Source organism: Ananas comosus, linkage group 6, assembly GCF_001540865.1.
Source record: "Ananas comosus cultivar F153 linkage group 6, ASM154086v1, whole genome shotgun sequence".
Taxonomy (NCBI): Eukaryota; Viridiplantae; Streptophyta; class Magnoliopsida; order Poales; family Bromeliaceae; genus Ananas; species Ananas comosus.
In genome coordinates, this window is record NC_033626.1 from 3,752,214 (window position 1) to 3,768,127 (window position 15,914).

The 15,914-nt window shown below is 36.2% G+C and overlaps 1 protein-coding gene and 2 long non-coding RNA genes across 5 annotated transcripts in view; all 3 read left to right on the forward strand.

The window, feature by feature from the left end:
• LOC109711523 lies at positions 63–13,107 on the forward strand. 3 transcript variants are annotated; one of them, XM_020234626.1, is made up of 6 exons: positions 63–846; positions 947–1,204; positions 1,286–1,391; positions 1,466–2,203; positions 3,306–3,385; positions 13,002–13,107. In XM_020234626.1, exons 1-4 carry the CDS (start codon positions 245–247, stop codon positions 1,487–1,489), a joined length of 990 nt encoding a protein of 329 aa, XP_020090215.1. In that variant the 5' UTR covers positions 63–244; the 3' UTR covers positions 1,490–2,203; positions 3,306–3,385; positions 13,002–13,107. The 3 variants fall into 3 exon arrangements, with proteins under 3 accessions (XP_020090215.1, XP_020090211.1, XP_020090214.1); XM_020234622.1 differs by having other exon boundaries at positions 1,483–2,203; XM_020234625.1 differs by having other exon boundaries at positions 1,286–1,387.
• LOC109711525 overlaps positions 13,364–15,914 on the forward strand; it is a 14,161-nt gene continuing 11,610 nt past the window's right edge. Inside the window, exon 1 of the long non-coding RNA XR_002216633.1 lies at positions 13,364–13,500. This is a non-coding gene — a long non-coding RNA (uncharacterized LOC109711525). The remainder of the gene's footprint in view (positions 13,501–15,914) is intronic.
• On the forward strand, positions 15,011–15,344 carry LOC109711524. Its single transcript, XR_002216632.1, has 3 exons — positions 15,011–15,065; positions 15,158–15,216; positions 15,321–15,344. It is a non-coding gene; the product is annotated as an uncharacterized LOC109711524 (long non-coding RNA).

The following is a 15,914-nucleotide window of genomic DNA, read 5'->3' on the forward strand; positions in this document are numbered from 1 at the left end:
AGAATGTCATTTGATGGCACTCAAGAGATGGAAGCAGCACCTAAAATGCTATCCGNTGCTATCCGGAAGTGATATTTTGCAACAAACTAAAGATATTGAATGCAATTTTGGTAAGTATGTTAATTCAACAAAAGGTAAGAGGAAACGAGGCGTACATGAAAAGTTGCAACCATGGAAGAAAAGGAGTATATTCTTTACATTGCCTTATTGGGAACATCTTCTTATCCGTCATAATCTTGATGTCATGCACGTGGAAAAGAATGTAAGTGACAATATTCTTGGTACATTGTTGAATCTTGATGGTAAAACTAAAGATAATTTGAAGGCACGATGTGATCTACAAGACATCGGTATACGACATGAACTTCACCCTCAAAGTGTTGATTCAAATAAGATATATCTACCACCAGCTTGTTTCGTTATGTCTCTGAAAGATAGGGATGAGTTCTTAAAAGTTTTAAAGAATGTAAAAGTACCAGATGGTTACTCATCAAACATATCACGATGTATTCAACTCAAGCAGCATAAGATTACAGGATTGAAAAGCCATGATTCTCATATTCTGATGCAACAGCTACTTGTCGTAGCATTGCGTGGTGCTTTGCCGAAGGTAGTAGTTGCACCTTTAATTGATTTATGTTGTATTTTTCGCGAGCTATGTTCTAAAACCTTGAATGTACAAGAGCTTGAGCGTCTAGAATCTCGAAGTGTGGAGACATTATGCCATCTTGAAAGAATCTTCCCCCCATCATTTTTTACGATTATTGTCCATTTGGTAACTCACTTGGCTACGGAAGCAAAAATCGCAGGACCGGTTCAATACCGTTGGATGTATCCAATTGAGAGGTTAGAAATTTCTATTCAAAAGTTTTCACATTTATTCTTAAAGACCTATTGCCTCTTTTTTTTTTTGTTAGTCTTTAATTATTATGTTTCTAACCTATAGGTTTCTTTTTGATCTCAAGTCTGATGTACGTAATAAAGCCCATCCGGAGGGCTCAATAGCTGAGGGATATTTAGTAGAGGAGTGTATGACGTTTTGTTCGAGATATTTAGATTCTGTCGAAACCATATTCAATCGACCTGCAAGAAATATTGACGGTTCAATTGGGGCAACATCACACATTCATCTTGATCAAAAAACATGGATGCAAGCACATAGATATGTACTATTTAATAGTAATGAAATAAATCCTTTTCGAAGGTTAGTTTTGATATTACATAAGCCTTGCATACTAGTTCACTTATGATGTCTTACTAATAATACTCTTTTATTTTGTTTAAGTATTCATAAGGATATAATAAAAAGACAAAAGCGTGGAACCCGCCCAAGTGAAGCTGTTATAAATAAAATTCATATGGAGAACTTTGTTGATTGGTTTCAATCGTATGTAAGTATTTATTTATTTACATGCTTCCTAATATTATTCAATTAGGAATTTGATGTTTCATTTTGTACTTATAGGCTTTACAATATGGTAGGTTATGAATTCCGATGGTGGAAAGGATGACCGGTTCACGGAGAAGATAAAATGGTTGGCTCATGGCCCAAACAATTTGTGTAGAAGCTTTCGGGGATATATTATAAATGGCACCAAATTTCGCACCAAAAATTATGAAAGTAATATGAAGACTCAAAATAGTGGAGTTTCAGTGGAAACTGAAGGAGGCTTAACTTACTATGGTATTTTAAGCGATATAATTGAGTTGAACTATTATGATAAATTGCGATTTATTTTATTCAAGTGCGACTGGGCTGATGTTACATCAAATAAGGGGCACAAGATAGATGAATTTGGATTAGTTCTCGTAAATTTTTCATACTTGATCCATACAGGCGCAAAATCGAATGATGAACCTTTTATTTTGGCATCTCAGGCAAGGCAAGTATACTATATAGAAGATCAAAGAAACAAAGATTGGCTTACTGTTGTAAAAGCTAAGCCTAGGGATGTGTTTGATATTGGTAGTCATGAAACTTGTGAAGATAATGAGAATAGTCATTGTGATAATCTACCATATAATATCGATATAACAAGTATGCTGGAAAGCTTGAATGAAAATCTAGACTGGACTAGAGATGATGCGGATGGAACCACAATTAGTGAAGCACCTTCTCATGAAAACCTACCGTTAGAAGAGGAGTATAGCAACAACTCCGAGTCAGATGGTGATATGGAAAATACGTGCCATTCTAGCTAAAGTGAGTTATAAGTTGCTTCTTTGTTCACAAAATTGGGTTTTGCTTCTGATTGCCTTGGTTGTTTATATTCATTGCTGTGTGAATTACTAGAATTTGTTGTTTATATTTATTGCTTCTGATTGCCTTGGTTGTTTATATTCATGGTAGATAAGATTTTTGGATCGTGGTCAATTTTGCATAACTCTTGTGATATTTTCCATCTTTTGATAAACAGTGATAGTAATGCATGGCAATTGAAGTATGATTTATCATAAGATTGCTTCATGAATTTTGTGGATGCAGCAATGTATCCTGTTCATTGAATTACAAAGTGAAAGTAATTAATTTTTTATGTTCAATATGCTTATTCAATGTTCAATTGTGCCTGTTTGTTCTAGCTGTTGTAGTGTGTAAGGTACTCAGTTATTCTCTCCCTCCATCTGAGACGAAGTGTTTTAATCTATGTTCCTTAAACAGGTTAGATCATATTTCCTAGTGTTTAGTACTGGATCAGAGGCCGCAGGAATTGATGTTTAGTTAGGGCTTCATGTGAATTTGATATTTCTTTTTTACCGCTATGGAAATGTAGTTGATTGCAGTTTTTAATTGAACGTGTGTAGAAGGTGCATAGGCATAGCTATCCATAATTTCGTATCCACAGATTTTATGGGCTTGTTTGGATGCCGGAACAGGTTATCTGATGTCATCTGATGATAATGGTAATGTGTGTGTTATAGAATTTGATTTGTGAATGCAACCAAGAGAATAGATTTTTAGCTACAGTGAATAGTTAATAATTCCGGCTTCTCTGTTTTCGAGATAGCAAATTCCACTGACGAGGAGATTTATCATATCATATTCTGTGAAACATAAATTAGAGGCAGGATATAAAATATATTTGATTGTAGGCATCCTTCCATAATCTCCATCTACTAATTACAAATTACAACATGCCCCTTGAGTAAATTGAAGATGCATACTAAACAAGATATTCGTGGATCCGAATAGGCCCTGCTGATTTATAACTTAAGGTTCAGTTCATATATCTCTTTCATCACAATTTATTCTTGCCTAATTTTTGAGCTCTTCACCTTCTCATAAAGTATATTGCTCTTTATGTTAGCTTTTTATGATATAAGGCGCTTATATAAGTTCAACGACTTCTACTTCGACAAGGAGGAAGAGTTCGTCATCCGATTGCAGGTATCTGTCTAAAATCAACATCCTTCTTTTCCCCTGTCCTCTTCTCTCCGCACTTTTTAACCTATATATGTATATCTTTCAATCTGAAAAGTAGAGCAGAGCTTTTTAACCTATATATGTATACCATCAATTTTGTTCACCGGGCTTTGAGTAATATTATAGGTGCTTGAGTTGGGGAATGTGTCTAAAATTATGCCAGATGGATTTGTGAGGTCACTTATCCAGTGTGATTCTAATTAAGGAAAAAAAAACTGACAATTCATCCATAGTAAGTACAGTAAGTACTATGTTAAGATGGAAGTTTTCAGACATGAACAAAATAATAGATGTAAAAGCTTAGAAGTATAAGCTGTTATATCTCACATCATGCACCAATCACTAATTACTATAGATTACAAAAACGCAGAACTAGAAAAAAGGACCTATGCTACCACTTCTTCCAAGCTTCAAGTACCCGTTCATAAGAAGCTCTGCAAAGTAAGAACGACTAGACTTTCTTGCTATTGGCAATTCGGAGAGAAACTTATACAACAAAATGTGATATCCTGACAACTTCAGAACCTAACTTACATAGGGTTGAAGCTCCCCTTAACATAATAGCAGTAATCAAATGAACTATGGAGTCATTTGAGAAATCCAATTCTTGTTAATTCTAACCAGGTTCTTGCATTGTCTATGCCTTAGTGATTAGTAATTTGGTTCTTGTTTGGATAGGTTGTCGCTAAGAGTTCTTGCTCCAGGTGCTACTCGAGATCCATTACTTGTCACGCCCCGAGCCCGCTACCAATTTGGTCCGGTTCAGGCGCGTCGAACAGACGCCGAACGGACAGCACCTCTCTTGTCCGCCCAAGGCCAAACAACCAGATCATGTACAGTTAAGCGCCCAGGGAATGCTTAATTAACATACATGATCAATACGATGCACACAAGTGCATAATAGCTAAGAGCAAGAACCACGAGTGAAATACAAGTGTGTAAAGAGAGTACATCTAGCTAATACAATCATTCAACATTTACATCATTTGAATATATTACATTTCCATCTTCCAAATGTAAATACATGTTCTCAAAATACCTCATGGCTTTCCAATATCTATCCAAAACATCTGGTACACGAGGGTACTCTAATGCATAAAGGAAAGCTACTAACTATGCTCACTTAGGGCGCTATACCCTTGCCGCGATCCTCGCCCGGCCCGCCTCTATGTGTACCTGTACCCCAGAACCACACGGGGTGAGAACTATATAAATATAGTTCCCAGTGGGTTCGGTCGCCGACGCCGCCGGTGTAAGGTACCGGACTTCTAAAACTATGAAGTTACGGTGTACATTTGATTGGAGAGCCGTTTGAATGGTTTCGGTGAGGTCCCGGTGAGGTCCGGAAGCATTCGGGCGTTGTCGGTACGCGTAGGCGCTAAAACGGACCCGAAAGGCTAAGTTGGGCCGTGAGTTAAATCCGGCATTAGCGAGGATGGAAAGATGATGAAAACATGTTTGAAAACATGTTTGGAGAGTCTCGGTTCGATTTGAGACGAATCGGAGGTCAAACGAACGAAAACGGGCGAAAACGGAGCGAAAACGGACGAAGCTGAAAATTGGCTAAGTCTGGGCTGGAGGTCTCTCTGGGACCGGTCCCAGGTAGAGAGACCGGTCTCTCAGAGACCGGTCCCTCATGTAGAGACCGGTCCCCGAACCCCGAAAATGCCCAGTTCGGGCTGTTGCAAGAGAGGCTTTGTTGAGGGGCTTAAGTGCAATTTTGCACTTATTAGAGTGTATAGAATGGGGGATTAGGTCTTTCTCTCCCTCTCCCTCAACCGTGTGAACCCAAAACCCACCCCTCTCTCTCTCTAGAAAGAAAAGAAGAAGAAGAAGAAGAAGAAGGAGAAGAGGAAGAAGAAGAAGAAGAAGAAGAGAAAGAGCTTTCCATCTTCTTCATTCCTTCCTTGTGCTTGGAGAGGCTTNAAGGCGTTGATGCTTCTAAAAGTATTCTAGATCAATTTTATATATTCTATCTCAATTCTATATATTATATAATTAAGCTAGAATACTTTTAGACACTACAACAAATAGAGCTTCTTCTAACAGTTTTTTTACCAGCAATTAGGCTAACTGCCGCTAAAAGTATATTATACCAGCGCTTTTTATTTTTATTGCAGCAGTTACTAAACCGCTGGTATATATGATGATAATTTTCAAATTTATAAATAAAATTGGACCAATGAAACTATATTTTATTATCTTTTTCCATCAATTGGGCCATGGGCCAACCTTGGGCAATAAACACTTTTCACATTAGCTCTCCCTATATTTCAAATAATTGCGGGGATTTGAGCTGGCTTAGTGTTTGCTCGGTCCAAATCCGGTCCAGTCCATCTACACTACCGTAGAGGTCAATAGAACCCAACGGAAGAAAACCTCTAAAACCCTAGACCTTCTAAATGGTCATCTTCCTCCTCCTCCAACGATGCTCCGCTAACTCTTTTCCCGGCCACTCCCCCTCCGCCTACAAACCCTAACCCTATTGTCGTCCTCCTCTTCCTCCTCTCCCCTTCCTCCACCGCCACGCCCCAATCCTTGCCTCCCTTTCTCTGGTCGCGACCCCACTTGGAGCTTCCTCCTCCGATCGCTGAGATTCTTCTCGGCCTCTCGAGGCGACGGGGGCGATGACGATGACGGGACCTGGAAGCTCTCTCCGGAGTTCGACGAGGTCGACTCCGTCTTCGGGGACATCGCCGAGGGCGGCGAGGAGGTCTTCGTATCGGAGGCGGTGGAGGACGTCGTGAAGGGATTCACCGGCGGAAGCGGCGATCCGTGGGCGGAGGGCGCCGCGGCGGACAGTAAGGGCGATGTGTTCGAGGACATTGATCGGGAGGTCGCCTTGAAGGAAGGAGGGGGAGGCGTCGGAGAGGAAGAGTGGGGAACGGTTGAGGGGTACAAGCCGTGGACATTGGGGGAGGATGAGGAGACGGGCGATGTTTTTGGCACTGAAGAGACTGAGGAGGCGGAGAAGGACGTCGCCTATGAGAAGCAGAAACTGGAAGAGAGGGAGAAAGAGCTCTTAGAGACGCTCAAAGGTACTTCGCTCAGATGAACTTCTTTGAACCCTTTAATAATTTGCTCTGATCTCTCTCTCTCTCTCTCTCTCTCTCTCTCTCTCTCCTCTTTATTTTCAAATCGGAGATCTCTACCATGAAGCTTGAGCCGCTTCAAGAGATTGGGATTTTCGGAGATTTCGCACTCAATCGCCTTCTCCGGGCGATTTCTTACTTGGATCTACACACGATTCCACGATCGGGAGAGGTGAGCTATTGATTTTTCTTTCATTTTTGGCTTTGATCTCGAATAGCTTCTCAATTAAGCCAAAGTGTTCGTAATCGGGGTTTCAGGAGTTAATTTTTGGATTCGCTTGTGGGAGATATTATCCAGTTTTTTGACAATATTTGATCATCTACATGCTGATCTCTTTTAAATTTATTTCGAAACTGAAATTTAGGCCTTTTTTGTGCTTCATTAACACTGATTTATTAAGCTGTGTGAGATTATTTAGGTTTCAAGATACAAGAGCTCATTGAATCTAACCATCTAGGCCCATCAACCTTTTGATGCATCTCTTACACGTTTACTATAGGATCTACAAAAGTGTATTTGGGTATCTCATCTATTGAATAGCATATGTAAGCAGGACACGATAAATCCTGTTGATATTCCTCTTGCTTGCTTCCTTCTCTGGTACTTTTTTTGAGCATCCCCAGCACATATTTATGCTCTTCAATTAAGTTCTGCGTATCCTTGATAGGATTACTTTGAATTATTTTGTAACACTGCACCTTGTAAGTACTTGATATAAAATTGAGTATTAGAATTGGTATATGTTGTGTGCATGTGGACTGCACATTAAATATTCAAATTTCAATGTTATGGTGGTACCCATTTTCATTTTTGAATCAAAGAAGAAGATCGTACTTATGCATAAACCATCTATCTTCTGCAGTAGCCAAGCCATTATTGGTTGATGGAAGCGAAAAATGCCACGAATTAGCTCTCGCTTACGATCAGTTTGGATAAAATTCCGGGTATCCGTACCCATTCATCCCTATCTATAAATGAGTAGAATTTTGCATTTTAAACTTATCTCTGATCCGTACATTCTAAAGCTAATCTTTCTTTAGAGTTATTTTGAGCATTTAAATGATTTGAATTGGTTTTAAGATCCCTAGTTTTGGATCTGCACCAACTCAAACTGGTTGGTCTCAGATTCTGCCAAAACTCCAAACAGTGCCTTACTGCACGATCTATCATTTTCTCCGTACGTACATGAAATATGGCGCCTGAGATAAAACTTGTAATACTGTATGAGTCTGTAAGAATTAATTCTTAGGTGTATATGGTTAATTGGATTGCCTGAATTTGTATATTAGTCAATATCATTTGGCTTATTATAATTCATTATTCAGATCACTTGTGCATGCCATCTTTCCATCTAATTTCCTGCTTGAAAAGCTGTTTGCCCTGTGAAGAATCAGCTTTTTCCCCCTCTTCAAGAACAAATCTATCTACCGAGATTCCTCATGCGTCATGAGTGGTTCTCTTGAACTGCAATTTTCTACTCTATATGAATTCTATTGTTGATTTGAAAATTGAAAGTAGATAGAATCACGTATATTCTTCTGATGTGCTCTTTTTGTTTTTTAAGTCTCAGTGCAATTCTATGAACTGGAAATAGGTAAATATGTTTGGAGATCCCTCAATTATAGACCATTTTAAGATAGGCTCCTGTGCATCACCTCAACTTTGAATTTTTTTTTTTTTTTTGTGAATTTAGGATTCCATTTAAATCGATAGCTTCATTAGCTATTGGTTCTCAAGTACTAATGGAATCCACCACCTTTAGCTTAAAAGCAGTCAGAGCCATTAATGTAACCTGCATTTCAACGCGCCGAAATTACTGTTGGTTAAAGTGAATGAAAGTTGATGTGGGCGTCAAAATAAAAAAAAAAAGAAAAGCGAAGTTCGAGTGTTTATTTCAGAATGCCCTCGTGAGGGTGTCCCCATACTTTTTACATTGTAGCCATTTGACAGAATTCTCACAGTTGTATTGCTGTCGAAAACTTTTCTTTTACATTTGAAAATCTTTGCTCCTCCTGTTCAGTAACCTTATTCTATTTAAATTTCTGCAGGTCTTTGACGCGCGAGTAGGCCAAGTCATGTAAAGAAGGTGGTTGGATGTGCTTCCATGATTAGTCATCGACATTCCTCGTCGACGAAAAACTTACGTCTCTCTGTGTATCCATTTTCTGGAATATATATATATATATATATATATATATATATATATATATATATATATCAACTCATTGCTAAATTAATTGACTAATGATGTTCCACCAAATGATAGGAATTCTGCCACTACAAATGCCAGTCATAAATGATTGCTACTGCATAACAAGAAGTTCGAGCCAATGCCCTGTTATAGAGCTTTTCTGTTTTCAGATTTTTAAAGTTTTTGTTGTTGTTGCAGGATTTGGTAAAGTGCCAGGCTATGAGCACGTATTCACGGACTTTCTCCTAAGCCTAGTGCAGAGCAAGTACAAACGGCGCTTGGCAAACAGTTAAACACGACGCGTCGTACGACCCATAAAACTCCCAAAGTACCCTGAAATTCGCCTGTCCACATACTCCCAACAAGAATTCCCATGTACATAACAGGGATAGTTCCGGTGGGTGCTTTAGTCGCTGCGAGCATAACCTCCCTCGTCGCCCTTTAAATTCACTAAAGTAAGCTCTTCTGCCACGAATGTATGCAATAATATCTCCTTTAATCACAAGCTTCTTAACCTTAGGTTATTTTGTGCTTTTAAGTTCCTTTTTGGAAATTTTGATAAAGAAGGTTGTTGATTACTTTTGCTGCGCTCATAATAGCTGATATAAACATATAGAAAGTGAATACGCGACTAGTGAATGTTTGAATGATTAGACATCTGAGAGATAATATGTGGCTGTTGTAGTTTGATATTTGTAATCTTGCGTTTACTGTAATAGTAGCCTGATATCTTTGCATGTTCCTTATCGGAAGCACTCGGTATTCTATTTTTGTTTATATTTGAATTGCTTGTTGATATCCTTGCAGTGTTCTTTGTGCTAGTAATTTTTTAAAAAATTGCTTTGATGTAATATGTAAATGAATGGTGATAAAATGCTTTCGTATGTATGTGGGGGTTATTCTTACCAGATCCTGGTAGGAACTAAGGCAATCTTTAACCTGGGGTATATATAACTTTTTTATGAATAAGACTATAGAAACTAGTGCTACTATATGTTTTTTTGCTCACGATTGACTAGTTTGCTTGGTATGTAGCTTGTAAATTGCATGAGATTGCTAGCAAGTATTTTATGGTATAACATGGATCAACAGTATAATGTATTTTTTTTTTAGGGAAAACTTCAAAAACCCCCCCTGTGGTTTCATACGTTTTTATTTTAGTACCCTGTGGTTTGAAATGTATCAAGTTAGTACCTTGTGGTTTCTCACTTTATCACTTTAGTACCCTGTGGTTTAAAATGTATCAAGTTAGTACCCTGTGGTTTCTCACTTTATCACTTTAGTACCCTGTGGTTTTGCACTTTATCACTTTAGTACCCTATGGTTTATATAAATCACAGGGTACTAACTTAAAAAAAAAAAACACAAGGTACTAAAGTGATAAAATGCAAAACCACAGGGTACTAACTTGATACATTTTAAACCACTGGGTACTAAAGTGATAAAGTGAGAAAGCACAGAGTACTAATTTGATACATTTTAAATCACAGGGTACGAAAGTGAAAAAAAGTGAAACCACAGGGGAGATTTTTGAAGTTTTCCCTTTTTTTACATTATTGTAGGAACGAAGTAGAAAGAAACGACATAACAGGGATCAGCAAATAGACTTTTATGCAGCTGGTTCAAAATCGATAGCGCAATATGCATATAATATGGTATTTGATATCTTCCTTTATCAATTTTTTGGATCCTGGTTTCTTAACTAAAGTTGTTCTATATATTTTGCACACATTATGTAGGAGAAAAATAGAGTAGTTCCAACAAGAGAAAAGCTATATGTGGTGCATCACAAACCGCCTGAAAATGGAGGCTACATAATCATTTTCTGTTGTGAATTCGTCAAGTTAGTAATTGTTGTGCTGTGAGGATTGGTAAATGCACCTATGATTTACTCTTGTTCAGTCAAGGTCTATATTTCCTTAGAAGTTTTTCAGGATGTGATATTTATGCTGCTCTGAGGAGAAGATTTATGCTAACTTCTAATTAAATGACAATCAAGCTGCGTAATTTGACCTGATTAATAATTAGAACTAAAAAGATTTAGTTCTTATGGCTGTTATTTATACTTTTATTTTTTGCTATATGTTATTTATGATAGATTTTTTTTTGGAATGAGCTTATGCAACTTGTATGTTTCAATTTTTTTTGTTACAGATTGAAGCAACAAGCAGGATTTGACGTTCGCATTTCAAGAACGTTTAGCTGGAGCTTTTCACTTTCCTTTTTCTTAGCTTTCTAACATTTGGGATTCAAATAAATTTTCTATTGTATTGATTTCTATTAAAACATAAAAACTTATTTTGTTGCATTTTATCACTGCTCTAGATCATTGCTTATAGTTTTGTTTCAAGAATGATTGTATTATTTTATTGCAATTTAGTAATATGACTCCTTTTTTTTTTTAGATATTACAGATTGTTGGTTTTACAATTAATATCAAATGGAAAAGCCTATTGCAATTTGTTGATATTAGTTTTTTTTTTCATATTAGTTTCAAATTGCCAACGGTCAAAAACTATCGGTACATGCGCCTTACGTCAGTGTTTTTCTTGTAGTTTTAACGACGGTTTAAGAACTGTTGCTAAAGATCATCTTCACCGGTGGTTAGTAAAAGTGCTGGAAAAATGTTATACCAGCAAGGATATTGTAACGGTCATCTGTACTTTTACCAACAGTTTTAGAATTGCTGGAGCAAATATTACCAGCAGTTTTTGTATTCTTTTCCAGCAGTTTTGACCGCTGGTATATGCCTATATTGTTGTAGTGAATAGCACCAACCCCTTGGTGCTTCTAGGTTTCTAACCCTTGGATCTACTCCTTGATTACTAATAGCCTTTGGATCAAACACTATCCCACCTATCACTGCCTACCACCAACTACCACCATCATCTCTCCATCCAATGGCTAAAAACTCAAAAGCACCACCTTCATGGTGCTTTTGAGAGTATTCTAGCTCAACTATATATATATATACACATATATATATATATATATATATAATATATATATATATATATATATATATATATAAAATACATTATGATATTCGCTAGAACATGAAGAATAATAGTATGTTCATATATGCTCTTAGATATAAGCTGTTATGATCCAATCATGCACACAATCACTAATTACTATAGATTACAAAACGCAGAATAGAAAAAGGACCTATGCTCCACTTCTTCCAAGCTTCAAGTACCGGCGTTCATAAGAAGCTCTGCAAATAAGAAACTTATACAAAAAATGTGATATCTGACAATTCAGAACCTAACTTACATAGGGTTGAAGCTCCCTTAACATAATACAGTAATCAAATGAACTATGGGTCATTTGAGAAATCTAATTCTTGTTATTTAACCAGGTTCTTGCATTGTCTATGCCTTAGTGATTAGTAATTTGGTTCTTGTTTGGATAGTGTTGTCGCTATTAGGTTTACTTAGTAAATTGCATTCGAGTAAAATAGATTTTTATTTACTTTTTGATGCTGGCACATATCTCTACCTGATTTGAAATGTTTACAGTAGAGTTTTCTTTTCATTATATTTTTTTCTTTTCTTTCCAAGTCCCTGGGAAAATATTAGCTTTGGTAGTGTAATGTTACATCAAGTACTATCCGTTTACTTGTGTCCGTTGATCCAGGATATTCTACTAACCTTGCAAAATCAAAGTTTGATGTTCTTGTTTTCATAGCGATACTTCCTCCTCTTTCTTTTTCTGTCTCTCTGACTATGTCTTTCTTTTTGGGGATTCTTTCTTCTTCTCTCTTAATTCTTTTATCTATTATGGAGCTTATAAACCACTTCTGGTAATTCCATGTTTTGAACTTGGAGCGTCCATGTTTGTATCTGTTCGAAGTTTCTGTTTCTGGAATTTTGACATATGAATGGATAAATGAATAGTTCTCCCCATTTCCTAATTTTTCAAACGAAATGTTTCCTGCTGTTAACAGATATAAAACATGTTTGGTACATTTAAACAACGATTCATAGCGTTTGAAACACTAGTTTTTCTTCATGGATCTATCAAAAAACAGCACCTCTAATACTTTTCCGATCTATCTAAAAACATGGCTACTTTTTATGTCTAATATCCTGTCACATTTTATGTCAAACATGATTTCTTTTGTATATATGGTATATCATTTTTCTATCGTTCTTTACGCTTAAAGCCGTAATTTATAAGCTTACAAATAGATTCAGTACCTGACAATCATGTGCCAAAGTGTTGTTGTATCCTTTTAACCATGGTTCTAAGATGCTGCTGCTTTAGAATATAAATCTCATATAGTTCATATAGATATGGCAAAGAGAAAGCTCAAGTATGCTCTGTTGAGGATGATCTAGGGCAGCCTAGAGAGGAACCACCACACAACATCCTACACAGCCTCAAGTATCCTTATCATCTCATCAACACAATGCAACTTCACATATAGCAGTTGATGATGTAGACCAATTGTTGATACTGAAGTTGAGTATTGTGGTGGAAGGTAATATATCAGGATTGCTATTAAACCTTTTTCTTTCTATAATGCAAATATGATTTTTACTTCTAACGTTATGATCTCTTTTTTTAATAGATAGTTCAGGTTCACGTAAACACGAGGTTGTTACTCGTATGTCCGACGTATGGAATTTGCCACCTGAAATGCGCATTTTTGTAAAGTTTAACAGCTTCTTCAGCCTGTTGATACAGAAGGAGTGTTCTTCATCGGTTTATGGGCACTATAGTCAGAAAGCCAAACTTGCTACCAATTGATTGCTTCAATTGGCGGTAAAATGGATGCCAAATATAAGGAGTACTGTTGGAAGATTCTTGAGGTATTAATTCAATAAGTTTTCCTTATTTCTTAATTTATTTTGAGTTAAATATTACCTATATAGAACTTTAAAGAGTGATTTTTGGTTGCAGTCAAAATTTTCATTCCCTAAAGACCAAGAGATTCGAGGACGGAGCGAAATGATTCAACGCATCATAATGAAAAACTAGGAGATCTTTGGAGAACTTTAAGTGTGAGCTGAAATCAAATATTTTGATGAATCACTACAGAAAAATGCCATTTTTGATGAAGGCACCGGCCTCGGTTAATCGTGCACAATTTAATAACCGTTGTGATTTTTGGTTCTCCAACGAAGGGAAGGTATCCTAATATTTTCATAATTCACTTATTACTTGTAAGATACTAATTTTTTTTTTATGAATAAGACTATAGAAACTGGTGCTATTATATATTTTTTTTGCCCACGATTGACTAGTTTGCTTGGTATATATGTAGCTGTGAAATTGTATGAGATTGCTAGCAAGTATTTTATGGCATAACATGGATCAGCAATATAATGTATTTTTTTACATTATTGTAGGAACGAAGTAGAAAGATCGACATAACAGGATCAGCAAATGGACTTTTATGCAGCTGGTTCAAAATCGATAGCGCAATATGCATATAATATGGTATTTGATATCTTCTTTTATCAATTTTTTGGATCCTGGTTCTTAACTAAAGTTGTTCTAATATATTTGCACACATTGTGTAGGAGAAAAATGGAGTAGTTCCAACAAGAGGAAAGCTATATGTGGTGATGCACAAAAAGAAAAAAATGGAGAACCTGTTACAGAATTAGCAAAAAACAAAATTGTGATGTTTTATATGACTCTGTAATTAAATTAAGTCATATTTTCTTAGCTAATTTATTATAATTGTTTTATACTTTCTATACTATAGGAAAAGCTGGAGCACTCAACCAAAAAGAAGTAGATGTCTCACAAACTGGTAGCTCAGGAGGAAGCTTAATGTGGCGCAGCTACTGATGCTTATGCGAAGTGATAGGCAAAGAACGGCATGGCCGTGTTCGTGGTGTAGGATTCGGCCAACTCTTCTATGTTTGGTACCTCATCAATTAACACATCTCAGCGGCTAAGGATGGTTCCGGAAGAAGAAATTTTAAGGGATAAAGAGGAAATACGTGATCTTAAAGACAGATTAAAATTCATAGAGGAAAAGTGGCATTCCTTTTATCCAACAATCAAATATTTGTTCTTCACAGAGTTACGTATCGTAAATATGTTATTTTGTTAGCTTTTAATCTTTTGAATAAAGTCTTATATTCTTTTATTATAGGTTGAAAAGATTGCTGAAGATATAATTTTAGAGAGATCAAGTGATCAGGTATTGTCAACTTGTCGATTGAGAATTATAATTTAATTGATTTGTTTGTGGTTGATTCAATTGAGGTGTTAGGTAATAATAATAATCAAATTCGTATTATTGCAGAAAATAGTAGAGATGGCAGGTACAATATGTATTTATTCAGCAAGGAGTTCAAGCTACTGAGACTGCCCAACCTCGCAAGCGACGTCGCTATCGTATGAGTTTTTATTAGTTATATTCATTGCTATCTTTGTTTTAATCTATTTCTTATGTTGGTTAGACATAATATTTTTTCTCACTTGTATAGTAAAAAGTTATGGACAAACTAAGTGTGGAGATGAAAATCATCTAAAATAACCATAAACGGTATGTTATTTCACTACAAGAGTTATCATTATAATGCATTGAAAATTTTCAATTTTAAATATAAACGAATCAAACTATTCTTTTGAATTTATTATGTTTCGCAGCTTCTATGTTGCAGGTTTTGGAGAAAGTACATGTATTTAGCTTGGGTGTTAGTACTGATGACTGTAGGAGGACTTTAAATTGAGTGCTAACTAAGGTATGTTTGATCCTATCTCTTATGCAATGCCATGTAAAACTTAAAATAACTTATAGCTCACTTTAGTAGTTTAATTACTTATCGGTTAAATTTCATCATATGCATATTTCATCATAGCTCACTTTAATGGTTTAACCCTTCATTGTCGTATTCATTGATCTATTGTACAAGTCGTAAAAACCATTAACTAGATCTGCCATCAACTTGTGATCAAGAATCAAAAAATAGTACTTTTATTATTGTACTCAAATTTAATTATAATAAGCCACTATGATTTCTGCAAAATATTCCTTTTTCTTCTCTAACTTGCTCTTTTGTTGAGCTGCTCTGGTTATGCTTCTAGCTTGGTTAGCTTAAACCTATTGAGTGTTCATGCATTGTCTTCTCTAACCTGATACAAGTTGTTTGATTGAAGTTGCCTCATTTGGCTGTTTTCTTCATAACCGTGATAGTAGCTTTTTTCTCCTCCATCTAAGATTTCGTTCTCTTGAGCTTGTTG

What these genes read in the sequence shown, in the direction of transcription:
- LOC109711523 (XM_020234622.1), top strand. Translation starts at nt 245, where the DNA reads ATGCACGTGGAAAAGAATGTAAGTGACAATATTCTTGGTACATTGTTG. An exon ending in TGGATGTATCCAATTGAGAG is followed by an intron (nt 847 to 946) that starts GTTAGAAATTTC and finishes TCTAACCTATAG; the next exon opens with GTTTCTTTTTGATCTCAAGT. An exon ending in TTGATTGGTTTCAATCGTAT is followed by an intron (nt 1,392 to 1,482) that starts GTAAGTATTTAT and finishes ACAATATGGTAG; the next exon opens with GTTATGAATTCCGATGGTGG.